The sequence below is a fragment of the Thalassophryne amazonica genome, chromosome 9, assembly GCF_902500255.1.
Source record: "Thalassophryne amazonica chromosome 9, fThaAma1.1, whole genome shotgun sequence".
In the NCBI taxonomy this organism is placed as follows: domain Eukaryota; kingdom Metazoa; phylum Chordata; class Actinopteri; order Batrachoidiformes; family Batrachoididae; genus Thalassophryne; species Thalassophryne amazonica.
The window spans coordinates 97,387,181-97,413,395 of NC_047111.1; the positions used below are offsets into that span (position 1 = coordinate 97,387,181).

Sequence of the window (26,215 nt, forward strand, 5' to 3'; positions counted from 1 at the left end):
ACTAATAAATGTATTATTATATCTGTTTATATATAATATTATTATATCTGTTTATATTGTGTGCATGTCTTCAATAATCCCTGTGACGTCATTCAGACACCTTTGAGGCCCGTGCCTTCTTGTGTTGCCGGTTACCTCCGGGTCAACAAAACGCTTTTTAACTTGACAGCTGAAAGCTGAGCTTGTTTATTGATTGTGTCAGACTTGACAGAGTGACGCCGATGGGTGTGTGGGCTTCTGTCACTGCGTTGGTCGGTTCCTGGAAAATGTTGCTTCATCCTCCGATTGACCCGCCCACTGCTGCATCAGGCTCGAAACAACGTACACAGAACAGAGGAAGGCACTTTTCAATACCTTCAAAATAAAAACCGAGAGCGTAATAAAAAGTGAACAAAGTGATCCTGAATACAGCTGAAAGGAAACTTGAAGGGGAATCCTAACAACAACAACAACAAAACATGTTGTAGAGTAAAAGAAATAAAATATGATTTTAAACTTCATGTCTGCTCCATATGTGTGTGTCAAATCAAAACTTCAAGCCCAAGTGACTGATTCAATGCATTCTTCAAGTTCTCGTGTCCGTGCAGGAAATGAACTGCTATCTACTGCTATATTTAAAAAAAAAAAAAAAAAAAAAGTTAAAAAATTCTTATTTAAATGTCAACACTTTGAAATTTAATAATTTCTTTGCCTGAAAGCAAAACAACATAGTACAAAATAAAAACAAAAAACAGACAGTATTTTTGCTGACTCACCCTGCACTCATTCAAACATCCATTCATGAGTTTTGTACGACAGCATTTTAGGGCCACATAGAATTTTTTTTTTTAGACTTCGAGAATAAAGTTGTAATATTATGAGAATAACGTTGTAATATTACGAGAATAAAGTCAGAATTTTAAGACTTCGAGAATAAAGTCTGAATTTTGCGAGAAAAAAGTCGTAATATGAGAATAAAGTCATAATTTTACGAGAATAAAGTTGTAATATTACGAGAAGAAATTTGTAATTTTACAAGAATAAAGTCATAATATTACGAGAATAAAGTCATAATATAATATTTTGACTTTTTTCTCGTAAAAGTACGACTTTATTCTCGTAATATTACGACTTTATTCTCGAAGTTCAAAAAAAAAAAAAGAAATTCAGTGTGGCCCTAAAACTCCGTCGTAATTTTGAAAGCACAACCAGATCAGTAAAACTTAATATAACGGTCGTGCTCCAATGGATATAAATTGAACTTTTGTGTCTAACTGAGGCATCATCTAAAGTCACCTTTGTAAAGATCTTTTGTTTGACTTCACAACTGCACAGACGCAATGCAGTACGTAGCATATTCGTAATATTTTGCATGGATGCAGAATTTTCAGTTGCCTAAAAGTATACATTTGTATTGATGCAGCACTGAGTGCACTGAGAAGAACCAGTATGGAGCAGGGTATCAATCTTTATTTAACCAGGTTAGTCACATTGAGATCGAGATCTTTTTTGCAAGGGAGAACTGAACCATTTTAAAGTTTCAAATTCACCTAACCTACATGTCTTTAAATGTGGGATGAAACCAGAGCACCCGGAGGAAACCCACGCAAAGAACATGGAGAACATGCAAACTCCACACAGAAAGGCCACAGGTGGGAGTCGAAACCCATGACCTTCTTGCTGTGAGGTGACAGTACTAACTACTAAGTCACCGTGCTGCCCATTTTGTGATCTTGCTCACAGATCTATAACTAATCCTCTTCTGCAGTCTTGACTTTTTTCAAAATGAGTCTAACCCTAAAATTGAATAATATCTTTTTGACACCGGAACCAACCCACCAAAGTTGCAAAGAAATAGTCCACTAACGCAAAACTTGGCATTTGGCAGACTTCAGTTTGATATCAGGCCATCGTGCGATGGTTGTCCATCTGTGTTATCTTTTGAGAAGCCTGCAAACCACTGCTGCCCAGTCTGTGGTTGAGGGGGATTGAAAAGGGACTGCCTTACAGTTTTCAGTTTACCGCTACCCCAGTGACACTTTTATTGTGAAACGTACCACCAGAAATGATTTACTTCACCGTAAGTAGCTTGACGTAGATGCCGCTGTACAAAATATACTGTTCAGAGCTCACTGCTTCGTGTTTATCCAACTCCACTTATGGCGTAACGGCGTTGATAAGAACATTGTAGGGGGAAAAATGAATACTTTATCGTGATTATATTTACACCAAGAGGGAGGCTTTCCCTGAGACTCACTTGTTCTCTGGACACTCCTTGTTTTTTGGGATTTTTTCCGCTGGATGTGGACCGAGTTGAGCGGAATCCCAGCAAAACGTTCCCTGGTGGTTTGGTAAGTTTGTGTTTTGATCTATAATGATCGATTCGTGTCTTTTTTTTTTTTCTTTTTTTTTCCTGAGTGGAAAATTCACGCTGATTGTGAAAACATTTGTCTTCCTGTGGTCTCAGTGTTTGTGTTTATTTTTTTATTTTTATTTTTTAATTGCTTCAGCATCAATTACTGACTGAATCGTAATCACACAGTTGAACATGTCAAAAAACGTGATGAAACAATGGCTTGTTTTAACCAATCAGTTGTCCATTAATCATTTAACTTATTTCGATAAACGCCTTAACTAGTTCCAAATATTTTTGTTAGAGTTATAAATAAATAAATAAATGTTGTGCTCAGCCATTTGGTAAAATAATGTGTGATAATAATAATAATTTTCTCAGATAGAATCTTTTTTTTATTTTTATTTATTGTTAGTGGTTTCAAATCAGTATACACCCAGTACCCTTTTTTAGGGTTAAATCTTGTTTATTACGACTTAATAGCTATTTAAACCCATCCTATCCTTGGTGTAACGTGTTTTAACCCAATTATAACCAGACTTAACCATTTTGAGAGTCTTGTTGAAAACAGTTTGCCATTGGTTTACAGTTGTTTAAAATCCCTTCCAAATCATTTATGTATTTGAAGGTCCAATCTAATAATTTGCTGCTTTTATGTGTTTTGTGTCACCATCGAGTGAATGTCTTTGGATTTTGGGATGTTGGATTGACAATAATCACAATAAAAATGGATTTAAAGAGACTGTTATTGTTTCATGATATGGCCAGTTTCACTGTAATAACAACATTTTATGGCAGTAGGTAAAGACAGAACGAAGGCCATAAATCTTTCTGCAGTTTCCTCAAATGCAGTCATCTGGGGACAAAACTTCTGCACTAATTATTTTACAAACAGTGTTGTTGATAAAAAAAAAAAAGACTGATGCCTAGCAATGCTGAAGAGAAAAGTAATCGTAATAATGTGAGCAATCAGAGATTTTTGGTCTTTGTCCTGCTGATTTGTGTCTTCAGAGATATGCATGTGCTTTGCCCGATTTGGACGGTTACAATATCTCAGTTAAACTGAGACCTGTGGTAAGATGTAATAAATCCATTATTTTTTACAAATCAAACATGGGTGAAACAGAAACTTCTTTAAGCCCTGTAGTATTTATAGCAATTTTAAGGCAGTCGATCAGGATTGTGTAATTAATCCTTCACTGAACTGCTCAGGACTGTAATGACTTTTCTTCTTTGTGTCAATGTGTAGGCAATGGCAACTGCACTCAGTGGTCGAAACCCGGGTGGACGTGGACCAAACCGAAATAAGGGTCGGATTTTAGGCTTCATTGACGCCATTCAGGATGCAGTGGGGCCACCAAAGCAGGCTGCTGCTGACCGGCGGACGGTTGAGAAAACGTGGAAACTCATGGATAAAGTTGTACGTTTGCTTAAACCCAGTTTGCTATTTATCCTATATGTAAATGTTGAAGGTTCATATGGAGGGCAGGGATTAGCATTGAAAGGGTGCAAACTTTGTGTCCAAACTACAATCAAACATTTAATTGATTTCCCCCTGGTGTAAAACATTATGTCCAAAAACTGCTGTCAACTCAGCCATTCACCATCAGCTGGATATAAAGTTGGCTGTGTAATCTTAAATTCCAGATGGACCGTGTGTGCCTCTGCAGTAAAGGTAATGAGATCATTTGCATAATACTCTGAGCACACTCAACCTTACTCGTATCTCAGAGTTTGTCTTTGAATGAAGATGCAACTTACAACTTTATTGCTGACCTGTGGGGCCACATCATCAATTAAAGTTTGGCTCAGTAACTTGGAAGTGGTCAGTAACTCTAAGTCGTAGCTCAACAATTCCTGACTAACCTTTTTTTTTCTGGATCCGCATGTGGGTCATCGTCAACGTATAAAGTTTTTTTTTTTGCTGTCATAGCAGCCGAGTTTCATAATTAATTCATTTTCAAATTTTCAAACAGACCCACAGGCAAAAACGTAACCTCTGCTCAGGCGCATGAATCGAGAGTCCAGCATATATACTACAATTACCCCCCTGGTAGCTTGTGCTTCGTGGTAGTTGATGTCAGCTTGATGTAGTAACAAATAAATCTGAAATCCTTCCTGCAATCACTTCATGACAGGAATTCTTTTTTTCACAGGTCCGACTCTGCCAAAACCCCAGACTTCAGCTGAAAAACAGCCCACCATACATCCTGGATATCTTACACGATGCCTACCAGCACCTAAAGCTCATACTGGGCAAATACGAAGAGAACCAGAGACTCACGCAGCTCAGTGAGAATGAGTACTTCAAAATTTATATCGATAGCCTTATGAAAAAGTCCAAACGTGCCATTCGGCTCTTCAAGGAGGGGAAGGAGAGGATGTACGAGGAGCAGTCACAAGACAGGTACAAGTTTATTTTACGCCAAAATTTTAAGGGTGTTTATCTTTTTACAGTACGTTGATCAGATTCAGTGTCATGTCAACAGTTCAGGGAAATTTGGGCAACACAGATTGTGTGGAGTTTTTTGAAATCTGTCGAAATTTGGTCTGAAATGTTACACTCATAATGTGATTGGAACATAACATTAATAGTTGTTGCTACAATGTAAAAGTTAGTTTTTGGAGGCATTCTGGTTTATTGTAAAACTGCAAATGGATTACTTTTGTGTTACCTTTAATGGTTATTGAGGTATTTGTTGTTTTGTGCTTGTACTGAACTTGCACGGTTATACTGCCATCATGTGGTGGTTGGATTCAAGTACAAATAAGTGATAATGGGCTTCCAGGTCTCTTGCTGTGAAGCCATCTTTCACTATCTTTGTGTGACAAATGGTCAACATTTTTGAGACGGCACTCTGGAGCATCTTGATTGGTTGAGGGTTTCTAGGGATTGAAAGACCTTCTTGGCTGCAGCAGCCTTGAGGGGTAAATCTTGTCCCAGTCACCCAGTTTCAAGGCTGAGTCCAGATTTCTTTGGCTTAGAAACGCTGTGTGTTCTGCTGGATTTCCTCTGTATAGCTGTCACTGCATTTTTAATGTAACATAATAGACAGGATATGTGTGTGTGTGTGTGTGTGTGTGCATGCACCTGCGCATGTTTCTTGTCACCCTGCTGATTCTCCTACTCATTGACAACCAACGTTTTTTGATGCATTGTTCCGAGAAAATAAATTGTTGACAGGTTTTATCACTCTGTAACTACACTGAGTAACATTACCTTACAATAGTGTACTTCCAGTAAAAAGCATTTTTTTATGTATATGTGATTATATTGATCTCAGTACTTTAAAATATTATAGTGAATAAATACAAGCAAATTAATTGCTTAAAACTGGACTCCTTGTAAGTCACAATGGCTGTTTTTTTTTGTTTTTACAATTACTATTTCTCAACAAAATGGAAACTTATGAATATATATGGTTGTGGTCAGAAATTTGCATACATTCATCATGGATATAAACATCATGGTAATACTGGGCTTCCAGTCATTTCTCTGAAGCGTTGTTTTTCTGGGAAAGAATGATTGTCCAGACTTCTTTAATAGGAAGAAAAAAAAACATATTTTGGGTTTTCAGAAACAAACATAGGATGAAAATTATACATACAGCATACCTCATATTTGGTTGATTATCTCTGGGCAAGTTTCAGCTTGACAACATGCAGTAGCCATCCGCGTTTCTGGCAGAATTCCGGCTGGATATTTTACCACTGTTTTTAGCAGAATTGGTAGAGTTCAGTTGAATTAGTTGGTTTCTTGATTAGTTTTTGTGCAGAAACGATCTCTCTCACTCACTCCATTCATGCAATATACCTTGCTCAACCGTGCCTCTTAGTTTCTCCTTCTGTTTTGGCAAAATTCATCCATAAACTCTAATTAGTATTGCATAGCATAAAAAATGACCTTGGTACACATCCAGTTTCAGGCCTGAACATGAATGGTTGTTGGACTTTCCTGGAAAGACAAAATGTTGTGTAGGGCAGGTAAAAGTATCCTGAAGAACGGACAGACTGTATGAGGTGTGAAATACATGTGCACTTGCACATGCACAAACGTGGTATTCACCTATATTATTTAATTTTGCCCAGTACCCTATACTGCAAAGCATCAGATCAAGACTTATACTTGCAGTTCTGTTATAATGATGGCAACATTTTTGATCCCCTAAAATCAAAATCAGCACAAGGTAACATGTTATCACTTGATAAAATCAAGTGAACACGTACTTGTATGTTTAAACTGGATAAAGACACTACACTACTGGTTAACTCCCTTGTTAAATTTCAAATGGGGTTATTATGGAATACAACAAGTGAATCTCTAATGTCCAATGTCTGGTCTCATGGACAAGTGGATGATATCAGTACTTATGTTGAGGCCTGTATTTCCATGGACAACAGACCCAATCACATTTGGTAATGTTTGTCCCAGCTCTCATGACTGTGGCTTTGCCACTTGTCACCAGATTTGTGCTGAGGACAGCTAAATATTAGGTACACCTCTCCAGTACATGTTCAACAGCACCACAAATGACAGCCTCCAAAATGACTTTGAAATAAATCACCTCTCTCAAACAGGTTCAGCAAACACTGGACATTATAATCCTCATAAAGGAGGGATTTATTGCAAGACTGTTGTATTATACTGCATTTAGGTTTATGTAGGTGAACCAAGTAAATGATCATGCGAGTGTACTCTATATACTTAACTTACTGAATTAAAACCATAGCAGCTGCCATTCTTACTGTGCACACTTGAACGCTGCAAAATTTCCAGTGTGCCTCTGTTTTTGCTGTGTTATTGATGAAGTGATCACTCCAAAAGCAAGTTTTGTTGGCATCCACAGCCACATGACCTATCTATGCTTTAATTCTGGTTTTAAAGTATGTTCCATTTCTTTTTTTATACAACCCCAGTTCCAGTGAAGTTGGGACGTTGTGTAAAATGTAAATAAAAACAGAATACAATGATTTGCAAATTCTCTTCAACCTATATTCAATTGAATACACCACAAAGAGAAGAAATTTAATGTTCAAACTGATAAACTTTATTGTTTTTGTGCAAATATTTGCTCATTTTGAAATGGATGTCCATTTTTTTGTTGCTGCGTAAATAAGTGCATCAAATGTATGTAACCAATCGAGTAATATGACGGAAAGTGAGGATATGGCAATTCACCAACATCAGGTATTTACATTTGTTGCTCACATGGTTAGCTAATGTTAGCTCAGCATTATATAGGGTAATTCATTTTTCCCATTGTTTTTTTTAACTAATATTTGCATATTTTCATCATTACAAGGCTCGTGACAGTTTGAAAAGTTTGTAAACATTGCAAAGTCTTTTGTGTTGGTAAAAAATTGCCTAAACAGTTAGGGTTGGGAATGATCCGATCCCAGATCGTATCGGGTTCGATACCGACATAATTCATGTATCGGAAAATACCGATCTAACCCACGACATTTTCCAATACCGGAGAAGAACCACTGTGAATCCTCTCCACTGTTCTTGTTTATTCTCTGCTTGTTTACTGCCGAGCGGGAGGAAGAGAGGGAGGTTTCTGAAGCCGGGCTGTTTGAGATAGCTCTCTAGCGCAGTGTTCTAGCTGCGGCTAGCGGCAAATTTCTCCCTGGCTCTCGGGTTCAAATTGTCTGTTCGCCGAACACGGATTTTCCGAAAAACTAACTGAATTATTGCTGAAAATGTGTGCTAAAAAGTTAGCTGCTTCACTGTCCCAAGGCTGTGAAACTCCACCTCAGCGTGCAGCCGAGGAGGAAAAAAGTCTCCATTAAAAACCTGTGTGTGATCATTGCTGATAATATATTTATTTTATAGTTGAATGGCTTTGTGGCAGCACGAAAACAGCGAAAGAAAGAATAAGAAAAAGAGGGAGAGAGAAAACGAGTGAGAGACAGACAGGCAGAGGGAGAAAGAAAGAGGACTTCATTTTTAATTTTTACTCTAACACTTTCTTTGACAATGTATACACACGTCTCCCATTTCAATGAAGCTCCATTGAAATTGGAACTTGAGAAGGAGAGACAGACAGACAGAGAGTGCTGTCTTTTCTCTTAAGTCTATAAAAATAAGGCTATAAAAGTCTAGAAAAAAATAAAAGTGCTTAATTCATTCACCAAAACACCAAATCTAGGCTTTCATCTTAGATTCACCTTATGGCAAATTGTAGTTGAACTAAAAGGTCTCCTTTTTAAGAAAATCCTCACAATAATGATAATAATAATAATAATAATAATAATAATATTAAAGCAGACAGAGCTCTGGTATCGGATCGGAAAAGAACCCGTATCGGCAGATATCCAAATTCAGGTATCAAGATCGGATCGGAAGTGAAAAATTGCGGATTGGTGTATCCCTACAAACAGTATTAACAGCACCACAGATAAAATGATTCCTTACCTAAGAAAAGTTGAGTGAAGGGTTTTAATCACACAAATGTCATGAATTCTTTGAAAAAAAATATTTCAGGCTTAATTAATACTGTAGCCTGACAGGAGAGGCATTGTGGTAACAGTTATGACGATAATGATAGTGGCCATATTAAAAGAGGACCACAGAATGGCAACCCAGCAGATTTGTCCTCTCGTTAGTCCACTTTGCAAGCTGTGACATATCGAACAGATTTTTCTTTTTGGCCTTTAATTGTCTGGCATTGTGAGGTGTTAGACACCAGTTGGCTCAACTGACTCACATTTTAGTGTGGGAGAGTGGAAGCGCAGACAGAGAAGAAAAAGACAGCGGAGAAAATGAACTGGCATATTTGGCGGAAAAAAAAAAACGTTAGTCATTTTTAACATTTATAGCATTCTGTGCCTGTAGAGCGGTAAATGCTGCTGCCGGTGTTATAATGTTTGCTTCATCTGACAGTACTTTCATATTTCAGCTGTAGGCTGATAGGAAGCTTTCTTGCAGTATCTTTCTCCATTTTTAAGCAATAGTCTTTTGGGGTGTGTGTGCGTGCGTGTAGACGAGGCTGTATTGCAGCAAAATTTGCTTTGAAGCTGTACTATTTCCTCTTTAACAAAGGTCTAAATACATTATTTTCAATTAGTATTGACTGGACCAGCGGATGTAAGGAAAATGAGGCAGGATGATTGTGAGCTGCATGTGTTACTGGATGCTAGTAATTGACACAACAAAGCATCGGAGATGTCAGTTTGTCTCACTGGCCACCAGCTTTTTTTTTTTGATGTCGGGGAAACATTTGTTTATGATGTTTTCTCTCACTAAGTGGACACAGAAGAGAATGGCCTTCTTCATAAATCAACAAAGTATTCTTTTTGCAGTGAGAAAATATTACAGTTGCATCCACATAGTGGACTGAGCTGAATGTTGATGAGTTTGTTGCTTTTGTAAACCCCGCATTGATGTTTAACTTGTATAAACGTAGTGATGAGAATGAGAAGAATGCTAAGGTAACACGCCCCCTGTATAATTAGTTGTTTTACACTTACGTATTTAGGTAAATATGCACATACTATATACCTCTGTAGAGATGTATTCCATGGTGTGTAATGACATTTTCATCTGTTCAGTGGTGGCATGAAGCTCTAATTTTTTTTTACATCCGCCAAGAATGTAATAAAATCTTTGTCGTTTATTTATTTATTGGTCTGTCTGTCTGTTAGTAGGATTACTCAAAACTACTGCACAGATTTTGACGTAACTTTCACCATAGATAGTTATTAGGTCGTGGAAGACTCCATTAAATTTTGGAGGTGATCCGGATCCGGATTCAGGATCAAGATTTCACTTTATATAGGCTTTTAAGGATTATGTCAAAACTACTTAATGGATTCTCACCAGATTTGCACCACAGATACATATTAGGACATGGAAGACTCCACTAAATTTTGGAGGTCATCCGGATCCAGATTCTGGATCAGGATTTCCCTTTGTAGACTTTCAAGGAGTACGTCAAAACTATTTCACATATGAAAAATCACAATGTAAAACTAAGATTAGGAAGACATTATTTTGTTTCAGCTTGTGAATTAAATATCAGATTGCAGCATCTTGATCAGTCCGACCATTCTGGATCAGTATGCAGTTATTGCATTGTGGCATAGAACCTGGATCCAGGTAAAGTCTAAGTCACGATGTGAATCACATATCTTTAATTTTGAGTCCTCATCAACCCTTGGCGAACCTCAGAAATCTTGGGTTGCTCTTATTTTTAAGTTTGCTTCATTAGCTTTCATTGTATGGCTGTTTTAGCCTGTGGTGGTTTAAGCATAACTCAATACTGGATTGACTATTATCATTTCTGTTAAATCCCAAAACATCTAAAAATAGTGCTGAGTGGGAGGTGATGGTCAAGTAGCTACAGTGGTGGGCTTGTGACCAGAGGAGCCTTGGGTCAAATCCCTGTTAGGCTAGAAAATCACTGAAGGACCTTGAGTGAGGTCCTTAATGCCCAGGTTGCTCCCGGTGTGTAGTGATCACCTTGCATGGCAGCACCCTGACATTGGCACGTGAATGTGAGACATATGAATGAACAGTTCAAATGAACAGTTCTGACACTAATATGGCACCATTCCTATGCCATCAGTACCTATACCTAATAGATACTGATGGCAGAGGAATGGTGCTATATTGGAATCAAGTTTTGGTACCCAGTCCTAGCATGTAACAACCACCTGGAGCATGTTCTTGATTTAGCTGGTTAGCTGGATAAATAATCCAGCACATACAGTCCATCACCTTATGGATATTTCGGTATTCCTGAACTCACTGGTGTGTACTTATTGTTAATATGTGCCAATTATTTGATAATACCAGAGATAATGTTTTTGATTTTGACTTCATGTTGACAGTGCACTGTACCACATTCCATGACATTGTTGATTATTTGATTAACATGACAGTAGACTGTGGAAGACAGCTAAAATAATAATAAAAAGACTTTTAATTACCTAAGTGTTTAGAGGTTTAATCTGTCATTTTTTTTTAATCTGCAACTGGGCTTGAATTAATAAGATTTTAAATGCTGCAATGATTCTCAGGAGTTCTTTCCGTTGTGCCATGTGCACAGCAGAGGGAAAATCCCCACACGCTTTACATCCTGTTCATATATTTCCTCTCTGGTTGAGCTTTGAAATGATCACCCAGCAAAGTTGTTTTTTTTTTTTGTTTTTGTTTTTTTTTAACCTGTCTTTGTATACGCTTTATCTCTTTCTTGCTCTGTTCTTATTCTTTCACTTTCTCAAACTTTGCCTCTTTCTCATTGCCTCAGTTGTTAAATGGTTCTTCTCTCACCAAAGCTGCCAGCAGACTCTGGTTGTATTTGCTTTCTTTATCTCAGTGTGACCATAATTAACAGGGTTTACAGTAGAAAATGCAAATTACTGTAACACTTTCCAGAAAAGACATTAAAAAGCAGAAAACTAGTTGTTTATACTAAGAAAGGGGGCAAAGTACTCCAAAGTTGAGCAGTTTTGGATTTCCTTCTCATGCTCAGTGATACACCAGCACTGCCCACAGACAGGGATTTAAACCACTGACCCTTCCGCTGGCAGATATCCCATTCTACTGACTGAGGGACAGTCACCCCTGAGGTATGAACTCAGGTAAAATTCATTGGTCCACCTCTTGATGCAGTTCTGTCCCACAGTTTAAATCATTACAACTCAAGGCTACGTCACTCCTGTTAAGTAGTTTTTATGAACAATGATTCAATACTTTTGGCAGATCTTCAGGCTTGTCAGGTAACAAAAAAAATCAAAATCTGTACAGCTCACTTTGCAGAACTGTTTGGGATCAAGCTTGCATTTTTGTAATGTAGTATGACAACTGTAACTACACTATTTTCAATTCTAAATTGAGCCAAACCTATAATGTTTTTAGGTGTGTGCACATTATTGCTGTAGAACAATTATGAAAAACAATTGTTGCAGTGTATGACTTTATTTACAATTTAGTTGTTAAAGAAATTTCTTAATTTTGCTTCTATTGCATGGCAACGTCTTTAGAATCAATCAATCAATCAATTTTTTTTATATAGCGCCAAATCACAACAAACAGTTGCCCCAAGGCGCTTTATATTGTAAGGCAAGGCCATACAATAATTATGTAAAACCCCAACGGCCAAAACGACCCCCTGTGAGCAAGCACTTGGCTACAGTGGGAAGGAAAAACTCCCTTTTAACAGGAAGAAACCTCCAGCAGAACCAGGCTCAGGGAGGGGCAGTCTTCTGCTGGGACTGGTTGGGGCTGAGGGAGAGAACCAGGAAAAAGACATGCTGTGGAGGGGAGCAGAGATCGATCACTAATGATTAAATGCAGAGTGGTGCATACAGAGCAAAAAGAGAAAGAAACAGTGCATCATGGGAACCCCCCAGCAGTCTACGTCTATAGCAGCATAACTAAGGGATGGTTCAGGGTCACCTGATCCAGCCCTAACTATAAGCTTTAGCAAAAAGGAAAGTTTTAAGCCTAATCTTAAAAGTAGAGAGGGTGTCTGTCTCCCTGATCTGAATTGGGAGCTGGTTCCACAGGAGAGGTGTTGGGAAAGTGTAAGTACACGGACCCACAACAGGGGGCGCAAATGAACGGACAATGGAATAGGTCAAATAACAACACTTTACTGTTGCGAACGTGCACAACAAACACAACAGATCACACAATAGATCGAAGGTCAAATTACAAGGTGTCGTGTGGGCAGGCTCGAGCATAGGAGACGCCTGTCCAAAGCAGAACTGGAACCACACGATTTCCTCCGCCACCAGACCCCGGGAATACTGGAGCCGCCAAGTCCCGAACTCCCAGGTGGCCACTGCCTCCGCGTGTCGGACCTGGTACTGCTGGCGAGGAACAAAAACACAGTTAAACGTGGGTGCGTCTGCACCCAGCAATCTGCATGGCAGACTCCACCTCTCGTTGGAGAAAAAGTCTGTTATCACTCACAAAATCACAAAAAAAGGCTTTCAATCAAGCTGTCAGGCTGAGGATATTACCTTTCAGGTAGAACGATATCTCGGCAATGAGGTGGAGATGCCGTCTTGCTGATATACCATTGTGGATATGATGATTGATGACAGCTGTCGTCGGTGATAAGCAACAGCTGTCACCCCGGCTGCTCCTGTGAGGCGGCAGCGCCCTCTGGTGCCTGGAGCCCGCACTCCAGGCAGGACGCCCTCTGGTGGTGGTGGGCCAGCAGTACCTCCTCTTCAGCGGCCCACACAACAGGACCCCCCCCTCAACGGGCGCCTCCTGGCGCCCGACCGGGCTTGTCCGGGTGGCGGCGGTAGAAGTCGGCCAGGAGGGCCGGGTCCAGGATGAAGCTCTTCTTCACCCAGGAGCGTTCTTCGGGGCCGTACCCCTCCCAGTCCACCAGATATTGGAAGCCCCGGCCCATCCGTCGGACATCCAAAAGCCGGCGCACTGTCCAAGCCGGCTCGCCATCGATGATCCGGGCAGGAGGTGGTGTCGGACCCGGAGTGCAGAGGGGTGAGGTGTGATGTGGTTTAATCCTGGACACGTGGAACACGGGATGGATCCGCAGTGAGGCCGGAAGCTGAAGCCTCACTGCGGCGGGACTGATGACCTTGAGAATTTTAAAAGGACCTATGTACCGTTCTTGTAGTTTTGTCCGCCGTCTTTTTTACCCACAAAAAAGAAACCTGCACCCATCGGGGAGGTGGAATTCCGGATCAACCCGGCAGCTAAAGAGTCCCGGATGTAGGTCTCCATTGATTCGCGCTCAGGCCGTGAGAGGTTGTACAGCCTGCTGGACGGGAACTCACCGCCTGGAACCAAATCAATGGCACAATCGTACGGACGGTGGGGGGGAAGGGTGAGCGCCAGATCCTTGCTGAACACCAGGTCATGGTACTCCACCGGCACCGTCCCTAGATTGGGTGGGACTCTGACCTCCTCCTTAGCCTGGGAACCGGGGGGTACCGAGGAACCTAAACATACCCGATGGCAGGTCTCGCTCCACTGAACCACTACCCCGGACGGCCAGTCGATCCGGGGATTGTGTTTCAACATCCAGGGAAACCCCAAGATCACACGGGAGGTAGTTGGAGTCACAAAAAACTCGATCTCCTCCCGGTGATTCCCTGACACCACCAGAGTTACAGGTGGTGTCCTATGCGTGATTGGAGGGAGGAGGGAGCCATCTAGTGCTCGTACCTGCACAGGCGAGGTAAGAGCCACCAGAGGGAGCCCTATCTCCCTGGCCCATCTGCTGTCTAACAGATTCCCTTCAGAGCCCGTGTCCACCAGTGCTGGGGCCTTCAGGGTTAAATCCTCATACAGGATCGTAACTGGGAGTCGTGTAGCAATGTGGGTGTGTCCCACGTGAATGTCTCGGCCCACCCCTAGCCCAGTCTCTAAGGGCGGGCGTTGGTGTTTAACCGCACGGGGCAGTCTCTCAATTGATGCTCTATCGAGCCACAAACAAAACACGCCCCGCGGTCCAGCCTCCTCTGTCTACTTGGTGCTCTAAATGTGGCCCTGCTCGTGTCCATAGCTTCGTCAGCAGGGGGAGCTGTAACCACACGAGGCGCAGGGGCCGTGGAGCGTGGGGAGGGCGGAACGCGATCAGAACCGGAAGGGAGAGGGATGGCGCGTGCCCGGCCACGCCCTTCGTCTCGTTCCCGACGGCGTTCCTCCAACCGATTGTCTAATCGTATGACGAGATCGATAAGCCCATCTAAATCCCGCGGTTCATCCTTAGCCACCAGGTGCTCCTTTAGAACCAGTGACAGTCTGTTTACAAAGGCGGCGCGGAGGGCAGTGCTATTCCAGCCTGACCTCGCAGCCGCGATGCGGAAGTCGACTGCATAGGCAGCTGCGCTCCGGCGCCCCTGTCTCATTGACAGCAGCACAGCTGAAGCGGTCTCTCCTCTATTTGGGTGATCAAACACTGTTCTGAACTCCCTCACAAACCCATCGTATGTCAGAAGGAGCCGTGAATTTTGCTCCCAGAGCGCTGTAGCCCAAGCGCGTGCCTCACCACGAAGCAGATTTATCACATAAGCTACTTTGCTAGCATCAGTCGCGTACATGACGGGACGCTGTGCGAAGACGAGCGAACACTGCATAAGGAAATCCGCGCACGTCTCCACACAGCCTCCGTACGGCTCTGGGGGGCTTATGTATGCTTCCGGGGAAGGTGGGAGGGGTCGTTGAACGACCAGTGGAACATCACTGTTACGCACAGGGTCGACGGGAGGGAGAGCCGCAGCGGCGCCCGGAGGGCGCGCTTCCACCTGCGCGGCGAGAGCCTCCACCCTGTGGTTCAGGAGGACGTTCTGCTCGGTCATCAAATCCAACCGAGTCGTGAAAGCGGTGAGGATCCGCTGCAACTCACCGATCACCCCTCCTGCGGACGCCTGTGCGCCCTGTTCTTCCATTGGCCGTTCAACAGCCGGTTGACGCCCCTCGGGATCCATGACGCTGGCCGAGATATCCTGTTGGGAAAGTGTAAGTACACGGACCCACAACAGGGGGCGCAAATGAATGGACAATGGAATAGGTCAAATAACAACACTTTACTGTTGCGAACGTGCACAACAAACACAACAGATCACACAATAGATCGAAGGTCAAATTACAAGGTGTCGTGTGGGCAGGCTCGAGGATAGGAGACGCCTGTCCAAAGCAGAACCGGAACCACACGATTTCCTCCGCCACCAGACCCCGGGAATACTGGAGCCGCCAAGTCCCGAACTCCCAGGTGGCCACTGCCTCCGCGTGTCGGACCTGGTACTGCTGGCGAGGAACAAAAACACAGTTAAACGTGGGTGCGTCTGCACCCAGCAATCTGCACGGCAGGGAAGCTACCTCCACCTCTCGTTGGAGAAAAAGTCTGTTATCACTCACAAAATCACAAAAAAGGCTTTCAATCAAGCTGTCAGGCTGAGGATATTACCTTTCAGGTAGAACGATATCTCGGCAATGAGGTGGAGATGCCGTCTTGCTGATATACCATTGTGGATATGATGATTGATGACAGCTGTCGTCGGTGATAAGCAACAGCTGTCACCCCGGCTGCTCCTGTGAGGCGGCAGCGCCCTCTGGTGCCTGGAGCCCGCACTCCAGGCAGGACGCCCTCTGGTGGTGGTGGGCCAGCAGTACCTCCTCTTCAGCGGCCCACACAACAAGAGGAGCCTGAAAGCTGAAGGCTCTGCCTCCCATTCTACTCTTACAAACCCTAGGAACTACAAGTAAGCCTGCAGTCTGAGAGCGAAGCGCTCTATTGGGGTGATATGGTACTACGAGGTCCCTAAGATAAGATGGGACCTGATTATTCAAAACCTTATAAGTAAGAAGAAGATTTTAAATTCTATTCTAGAATTAACAGGAAGCCAATGAAGAGAGGCCAATATGGGTGAGATAATGCTCTCTCCTTCTAGTCCCCGTCAGTACTCTAGCTGCAGCATTTTGAATTAACTGAAGGCTTTTTAGGGAACTTTTAGGACAACCTGATAATAATGAATTACAATAGTCCAGCCTAGAGGAAATAAATGCATGAATTAGTTTTTCAGCATCACTCTGAGACAAGACCTTTCTAATTTTAGAGATATTACGTAAATGCAAAAAAGCAGTCCTACATATTTGTTTAATATGCGCTTTGAATGACATATCCTGATCAAAAATGACTCCAAGATTTCTCACAGTATTACTAGAGGTCAGGGTAATGCCATCCAGAGTAAGGATCTGGTTAGACACCATGTTTCTAAGATTTGTGGGGCCAAGTACAATAACTTCAGTTTTATCTGAGTTTAAAAGCAGAAATTAGAGGTCATCCATGTCTTTATGTCTGTAAGACAATCCTGCAGTTTAGCTAATTGGTGTGTGTCCTCTGGCTTCATGGATAGATAAAGCTGGGTATCATCTGCGTAACAATGAAAATTTAAGCAATGCCGTCTAATAATACTGCCTAAGGGAAACATGTATAAAGTGAATACAATTGGTCCTAGCACAGAACCTTGTGGAACTCCATAATTAACCTTAGTCTGTGAAGAAGATTCCCCATTTACATGAACAAATGTTGCTTCGCCTGAAAATGTTTACCCGATGGAGCACAGTCAAACAAGTTTCAGGCTGTACTCACTACGAATACCCTATTTAAAAATGTTCAAACATGATTGAAGCTGTTAAGACTATGAACACCCGGAATTTACCATGCATTAGCGACAATTTTGGGAATCGGGATGAAATTTTGAACAGTTCAAAAATTTGACCCCAATTTCAAAACTGTCACTGACGATGGCTGTAACTACTACATATACAAAGTTTCTTTTTTTCACCCTGTATGCATATATAGTGATGGTAAATCCCAAATTGGCAGAACATATATGCAATTTGTTCTTGCAAGACAGATAGTATGTAGTGCATGAGTGAACATGGAGGGCATGTGTGACCATCACCTGGCCTTCCTGACAGCCTATAACATTTTATATAAAGCTAACAGATAACTTCTATCAGGAAGGGCTGACCACCAAAACAACATGACACAGACAAGAGCAAATGGTTTTTATTTTTTTATCTTTTATTCTTTTACTTCTGTTTTTAATTATGTATTTGATTTTTATTTTTATTTTTATTTATTTATTTGAATTTTTATGTTAAACTGTTCTGTGTGAGGCGCCTTGAGACCTGCACTTGGGAAGGAGCAGTCTTTGGCGGAAGAAGCTCCTCTGGTTGCTCATGACGGTGTGCAGAGGGTGACTGGCATCATCTATAATGTCCAGCAGTTTGTCCAATGATCTCTTCTCTGCCACTGTCATCAGAGAGACCAGCTTCGTGCCAAACACAGAGCCAGCCCGCCTGATCAGCTTGTCCAGCCTGGATGTGTCCTTCTTGGATATGCTGCCCCCAGCACACCATGGTGTAAAAGACGAGGCTGGCTACTACGGACTGGTACAACATCCACACGAGTTTCCTACAGATGTTAAATGACCACAACCTCCTCAGAAAGTACAGCCTGCTCTGTCCAGTTTGCTGTCCAACCACAGTCTGAGTTACTTGTAGGAATCCATGCTCTCCACCTCAGCTCCCTCAATCAGAGTTTGCGAACTTGGTCTGGACTTCCCAAAGTCAATAACCAGCTCCTTTGTCTTCAAGGTGTTGAGCTGTAGATGGTTTGTATGGCACCAGGCATCAAAGTCCCTCACTAGACTCCCTTACTCCTCCTCTCTGTCAGCCCTGATGCATCCAACAATGGCTGTGTCATCTGTGAACTTCTGGATGTGACACAGATCGGAGCTGTAGCTGAGGTGTACAGGGTGAAGAGAAGAGGGGCCAGCACTGTGCCCTGGGGTGCTCCAGTACTGCTGATTACAGTGTCAGGCGTGGTGTCCCTCAGCCTGACATACTGCAGCCTGTCGGTGAGGCAGCTGGAGATCCAAGTGAACAGGCAGGGGTCCACTCGCATACTGTTCAGTTTGTCTTGGAGCACAAGGGGCTGGATGGTGTTGAAGGCGCTCGAGAAGTCCAGGAAGAGAATCCTGTCTGTGCCGTTTTCCTTATGCAGGTGCGAGTGGACTCGGTGTAGCAGGTAGAGGATGGCAGCCTCCACACCAACACCTGCCCAATATGCAAACTGCAGACAGTCCTGGGTGTGTTGCACCTGGGGTTTGAGGAAGTCGAGGAAGAGTCGCTCCAACGTCTTCATCATCTGTGAAGTGAGTGCTACTGGTTGTAAGTCATTCAGCTTACTGGTCCGGCTCTTCTTAGGAACTGGCACGATGCATGAAGTCTTCCAGGGGGTGGACACTCTCCCTAGCTGCAGGCTAAGGTTGAAGATACGTGGTAGCGGTTCTCCCAGTTCAGTCGCGCAGGTCTTCAGTAGTCAGGGACACACCTTGTCTGGGCCTGCCGCTTTCCTGGGATGAAGTTTCCTAAGATGTCCTCCCCTTTAATTGGAATAAGCGGACATACAAAATGAATGAATGATTCAATACTGATGTAATTTGACAATAAAAACAAAAACCTCAGTCTTTGGATCCAGCTTTCCATTTGGTTATTTTCTGCTTTTCTGTCTTCCATAGCAATGTAAATGGCATATGTTTGCCTTTTGAAATGTTGGTCAGAAAATATTTGAAGATATCACTTTGGTCTTTACTAGTTGTTCTAACATTATTTTTTTTCTGACATGATTAATGTTCAGTCATTAAAATAAACAGATTTATTTGCATCCTTAAAACACTGTAGGTTTGTTTGAATTTGGCATTGCACATTTTGTTTTCAATAAAGCTAAAAATTCAGTGTCACATCCAGTCTGTGTTGATTTATGTGGAAGTATTATTGCTTTACTGCCTCAAGCAATATTGTATGATTGAGTCGCTTTATTTTATTATTGATTTTATTATATAAGGGAAGTTATTGCATTGTGGGCAGGTGTTGCTGAATGCCACAGAGGCTGAGAAGTAGTTCAACAGCTTTTCTTGCCTCTTACACTCCTTTGACATATTGTGGGGTGTCTGATTTTGGAGGCAGTGGGGTGTCTTAAGCTCCTTTCAGACATGCACTTTATTCTGCCAGTCAACCTCTGTTTAGTGGCTTATTCGAAAAGCCCACACATATGTCTTCTGTAATATTTATGATGAAATTTTTTATTTGTCAAGACCTTTTTGACATTTAAAGTAGTACTTGCGTGGTGCCCGTGGGGATCCATGGGCTCTAGATTGGGTTTATAAAGTAGGTATCTGACATTTTTTAAGGGTGGTAATAAATTATGCAAAGTTTCTATAATGAGTTGGAATGGCATGTGAGTCCAGAATGTTTTTGAATCTTAGACCTTAGACTTAAACAGTTTTTAGAGAAAGAACCCTTTTATTTCCTGTTAATTATGTCATTTTTAATGTTAATTTACTGTCTTAATGTATTTATAAATTGTTTAGGTTCTTGTTATCATATACACAGTATTATTATTATTTTTTTTTTGTTACTATTTCTTCTATTTTGTCATTTGATTTTTAAATGGACCACAATGGCAGTAGGTGTTTTCACTTTCTTGTGTCATCCATGCATTTTTAATGAATTTACTATTATGTACTTACATTGAACTTCCTAAATAAAATTATATACACATGCATACACGTACACAGATGCCACTTTGCTTTTTATATATAGATTATTTATCGCCCCCTACTGAAATAGCGTATGAGTCCAGAATGCAGTTATCAACATCTGTTGTTCAGTGTTGTTGGATAATATCTGTAGTTTCTTGAAAGTATAAGTCCTATCAAGTAAGTATACCAAAGGGCGAATGTCAGGTCTCCCTAGATTGTCCATGGTCGAAGTTATGCACATGCATGCATGCAAGTATGCACACATACATGTTGTACACAGACACCTCCGCTTTTAATATAATGTGGAGAGCTGCGTGGAAGAATGAAAACCGAGCCAGAGCTTTTTGTCTTTTTTGCATTCTGCCCCAAGCATGTGCTTTTATTTTTACACACCCACAAACAGAGACAGTGGCAGAAGACATCAAGCGCACTATACCTCCCACTCATGGGAGGTATAGCAACATGACACTTAACTAAACTGACTAAACAAACTGACCTACAAAAACACAATAAGTCAATAACACTAACAACACTGTTAAACTATCATGAACCACAATAACAACATTTAAAACCCCAAAACCCCGAACCCCCATGGTGCATTGCAGCACAACATCCATTGTTCACTGTTGTTAGCTATTATCCCTAATTTCTCCTAACTATAGGCTATCTGGTGGATAGCTTATAGTTTGTAGCTATGATGACATGTTTTAAATGGACTGCATTTATATACAGTAGCTCTTTTCCATTTGCATCAGATGCTCAAAGTGCATTACACATCAATGCCTCACATTCACCCCGATGTCAGGCTGCTGCCATGCAAGGCGCCCACTACACACTAGGAGCAACTAGGGGATTAAGGACATTGCCCAAGGGCCCTTAGTGATTTTCCGGTAAGGCTGGGATTTCAACCGAGGATCCTCTGGTCTCAAGCCCAACGATCAACCACTTGATCATTGGGCTTGACACACCTCCCCATGTTTCCCTTTTGGATGGTAAATGCAATTTATATAGCGCTTTTCCATCTGCATCAGACACTCAAAGCGATTTACAATAATGCCTCTCATTCACCCCGATGTCAGGGTGCTGGCATACAGTGCACTCACTACACACCGGGAGCATAGGGGAATTAAAGACCTTGCCCAAGGGCCCTTAGTGATTTTCCAGTCAGGCGGGGATTTGAACCAAAGATCAGTGCAGAAATCATGTGTCTGAAGAAAAATCCTTGGAAATATGGCAAAACAACACGCAAAACTGCATAATTATGAATTTAAATGTCATCAATCATCAATCAATCAACTTTTTTCTTATATAGCGCCAAATCACAACAAACAGTTGCCCCAAGGCGCTCCATATTGTAAGGCAAGGCCATACATAATTATGAAAAACCCCAACGGTCAAAACGACCCCCTATGAGCAAGCACTTGGCAACAGTGGAAGGAAAAACTCCCTTTTAACAGGAAGAAACCTCCAGCAGAACCAGGCTCAGGGAGGGGCAGTCTTCTGCTGAGACTGGTTGGGCTGAGGGAAAAAAACAGGAAAAAGACATGCCGTGAAGGGGGGCAGAGATCGATCACTAATGATTAAATGCAGAGTGATGCATACGGAGCAAAAAGAGAAAGAAACAGTGCATCATGGGAACCCCCCCACAATCTACGTCTAAAGCAGCATAACCAAGGGATGGTCCAGGGTCACCCGATCCAGCCCTAACTATAGCCTTAGCGAAAAGGAAAGTTTTAAGCCTAATCTTAAAAGTAAGAGGGGTATCTGTCTCCCTGATCTGAATTGGGAGCTGGTTCCACAGGAGAGGAGCCTGAAAGCTGAAGGCTCTGCCTCCCATTCTACTCTTACAAACCCTAGGAACTACAAGTAAAGCCCGCAGTCTGAGAGCGACGCGCTCTAATGGGTAATATGGTACTACGAGGTCCCTAGATAAGATGGGACCTGATTATTCAAAACCTATAAGTAAGAAGAAGAATTTTAAATTCTATTCTAGAATTACAGGAAGCCAATGAAGAAGGCCAACACGGGTGAGATATGCTCTCTCCTGCTAGTCCCCGTCATACTCTAGCTGCAGCATTCTGAACCAACTGAAGGCTTTTAGGGAACTTTTAGACAACCTGATAATAATGAATTACAATAGTCCAGCCTAGAGGAAATAAATGCATGAATTAGTTTGTCAGCATCACTCTGAGACAAGACCTTTCGGATTTTAGAGATATTGCGTAAATGCAAAAAGGCAGTCCTACATATTTGGTTAATATGCGCTTTGAATGACATATCCTGATCAAAATGACTCCAAGATTTCTCACAGTATTACTAGAGATCAGGGAAAATGCCATCCAGAGTAACGATCTGGGTTAGACACCATGCTTCTAAGATTTGTGGGGGCCAAGTACAATAACTTCAGTTTTATCTGAGTTTAAAAGCAGGAAATTAGAGGTCATCCCATGTCTTTATGTCTGTAAGACAATCCTGCAGTTTAGCTAATTGTGTGTATCCTCTGGCTTCATGGATAGATAAGCTGGGTATCATCTGCGTAACAATGAAAATTTAAGCAATACCGTCTAATAATACTGCCTAAGGGAAACATGTATAAAGTGAATAAAATTGGTCCTAGCACAGAACCTTGTGGAACTCTATAATTAACTTTAGTCTGTGAAGAAGAATTCCCCATTTACATGAACAAACTGTAATCTATTAGACAAATATGATTCAAACCACCGCAGCGCAGTGCCTTTAATACCTATGACATGCTCATATCTCTGAATAAAATTTTATGGTCAACAGTATCAAAAGCAGCACTGAGGTCCAACAGAACAAGCACAGAGATAAGTCACTGTCCGAAGCCATAAGAAGAGCATTTGTAACCTTCACTAATGCTGTTCTGTACTATGATGAATTCTAAAACCCTGACTGAACTCTTCAAATAGACCATTCCTCTGCAGGTGATCAGTTAACTGTTTTACAACTACCCTCGTCAAGAATCTTGAGAGAAACGGAAGGTTGGAAATTGGCCTATAATTAGCTAAGATAGCTGGGTCAAGTGATGCTTTTTAAGTAATGGTTTAATTACTGCCACCTTAAAGGCCTGTGGTACATAACCAACTAACAAAGATAGATTGATCATATTTAAGATTGAAGCATTAAATAATGGTAGGACTTCCTTGAGCAGCCTGGCAGGAATGGGGGTCCAATAAACATGCCGATGGTTGGACGAAGAAACCATGAAAATAACTCAGACAGAACAACCGGAGAGAAAGAGTCTAACCAAATACCGGCATCACTGAAAGCAGCCAAAGATAACATACATCTTTGGGATGGTTATGAGTAATTTTTCTCTAATAGGTCAAAATTTGTTAGCAAAGAAAGTCATGAAGTCATCACTCACAAACAATATAAACGCAAACACTTTTGGTTTTGCTCCCATTTTGTATGAGATGAACTCAAAGATCTAAAACTTTTTCTACATACACAATATCACCATTTCCCTCAAATACTGTTCACAAACCAGTCTAAATCTGTGATAGTGAGCACTTCTCCTTTGCTGAGATAATCCATCCCACCTCACAGGTGGTGCCATACCAAGATGCTGATTAGACAACACCATGATTAGTGCACAGGTGTGCCTTAGACTGCCCACAATAAAGGCCACTCTGAAAGGTGCAGTTTATCACACAGCACAATGCCACAGATGTCGCAAGATTTGAGGGAGCGTGCAATTGGCATGCTGACAGCAGGAATGTCAACCAAGCTGTTGCTTGTGTATTGAATGTTCATTTCTCTACCTAAGCCGTCTCCAAAGGCGTTTCCGAGAATTTGGCAGTACAATCCAACCAGCCTCACAACCGCAGACCACGTGTAACCACACCACCCAGGACCTCCAATCCAGCATGTTCACCTCCAAGATCGTCTGAGACCAGCCACTCGGACAGCTGCTGGAACATCAGTTTGCTAACCAAAGAATTTCTGCACAAACTGTCAGAAACTGTCTCAGGGAAGCTCATCTGCATGCTCGTCGTCCTCATCGGGATCTCGACCTTGACTCCATTCGTCGTCGTAACCGACTTGAGTGGTCAAATGCTCACATTCGCTGCGTTTGGCACGTTGGAGAGGTGTTTCTCTTCACGGATGATGCGAAGGAGATGTGTTGCACTGCATGAGGGCAAATGGTGGTCACACCAGATACTGACTGGTATCCCCCCCCAATAAAAACAAAACTGCACCTTCAGAGTGGCCTTTTATTGTGGGCAGTCTAAGGCACCCTGTGCACTAATCATGGTTGTCTAATCAGCATCTTGGTATGGCACACCTGTGAGTGGGATGGATTATCTCAGCAAAGGAGAAGTGCTCACTATCACAGATTTAGACTGGTTTGTGAACAGTATTTGAGGGAAATGGTGATATTGTGTATGTAGAAAAAGTTTTAGATCTTTGAGTTCATCTCATACAAAATGGGAGCAAAACCAAAAGTGTTGCGTTTATATTTTTGTTGAGTATAGTTAAGTTAATGGAATACTCAGCTCAATAGAGCTCTGACCTCTTTGTCAGCCTAGCTACAGTGCTGAAAAAGAAACCTGAGGTTATTCTTATTTTCTTCAATTAGTGATGAGTAGAAAGATGTCCTAGCTTTACGGAGGGCTTTTTATAGAGCAACAAACTCTTTTTCCAGGCTAAGTGAGATCTTCTAAGTTAGTGAGACTCCATTTCCAATGTCATGTAACGTGAACTGTAAAAGACTGTCATGTCTAACAGAGCCATAAGGGAATTGTAGAAGCTTCAGTTGAACTGCAAGATGGGAGCAGCCACTAGTATACAAATAATGATGTTACGTTGAATGGAATGATCCAGCTTTCACCTCATGAAATATTCGTACCATTTGAAAGAATGTAAAACATTCATTATTTGTTTTTTATAACACCTCAAAATTTGATATTTTATGATTTGAGAAAAGAGAAAACGGACTTAAAATTTGGTGTGTGCCAATGGTACATTGAGGTTAAGAGGTTACAAACACGAACTTTAAATTGTAGTCCAATGCAAAAAAGCCAAAACTCCTTTGGGTGAACTCCAAACACTGAATTTCAAGAACATATTTACATGTTTCTGACTAACACAGTCTATTTGTTGACATTGTAGAAAGTTGTAGAAAGATACGATATCGCGGTTTGCAAAACCAGCACGATCTAAGACGGTAACTGTTGTGGCCCTCAGACTGTGGTTTGTGTAGTTCTTTGCGCAACCAGCTAAATGGACTGCATTTATATAACGCTTTTCCATCTGCATCATACGCTCAAAGCGCTTTACAGTTATGCCTCACATTCACCCCGATGTCAGTGTGCTGCCATACAACGTGCTCACTACACACCGGGAGCAATAGGGGATTAAAGGCCCTTGCCCAAGGGCCCTTAGTGATTTTCCAGTCAGGCGGGGATTTGAACCCATGATCTTCTGGACTCAAGCCCAACACCTTAACCACTAGACCAACACCTCCCCTAGGTTTAGGACGCTGCCAGAAACAGTCCAGTGCAGGATTTAGCACGTCTTTGTATGCCAGAAATGTTGAGACCGGGCATCTGGATGAACCTGGAATCTCATACTTGTAGCCACTACATTCTTCGTCCTCATTTTCTCTTCTGGGCTTGGTCAGCGTATCTCTGTGCGTAATGTAGCGAAGATTCTGCTCACCTGTTTGTATTACAAAGTCATCTGCTTCCATGTCCCGCAGATTTTCACATCCTCTGTTGGTGAAATATAACATCCACAAAGACCTTGTTCTGCAAACCCAGTGGTGTTGCGATATCAAGAACATCATAAGCAAATATCTTGGCCATATCTTCT

General features: G+C 41.9%; 1 protein-coding gene across 3 annotated transcripts in view; it reads left to right on the plus strand.

The window, feature by feature from the left end:
* Positions 1 to 2,082: 2,082 nt before the first annotated feature.
* The window catches only part of cblb (Cbl proto-oncogene B, E3 ubiquitin protein ligase), a 177,246-nt gene continuing 153,113 nt past the window's right edge, over positions 2,083 to 26,215 (plus strand). For 2 of the 3 annotated variants that reach the window (XM_034178809.1, XM_034178810.1), the window contains exons 1-3: positions 2,083 to 2,322; positions 3,582 to 3,752; positions 4,489 to 4,739. In XM_034178809.1, the coding sequence (XP_034034700.1) occupies positions 2,281 to 2,322; positions 3,582 to 3,752; positions 4,489 to 4,739 (464 nt within the window). In that variant the 5' untranslated portion in view covers positions 2,083 to 2,280. Of the gene's footprint in view, positions 2,331 to 3,581; positions 3,753 to 4,488; positions 4,740 to 26,215 lie in introns of all 3 variants that reach the window. The other variant, XM_034178811.1, reaches the window with a different exon arrangement.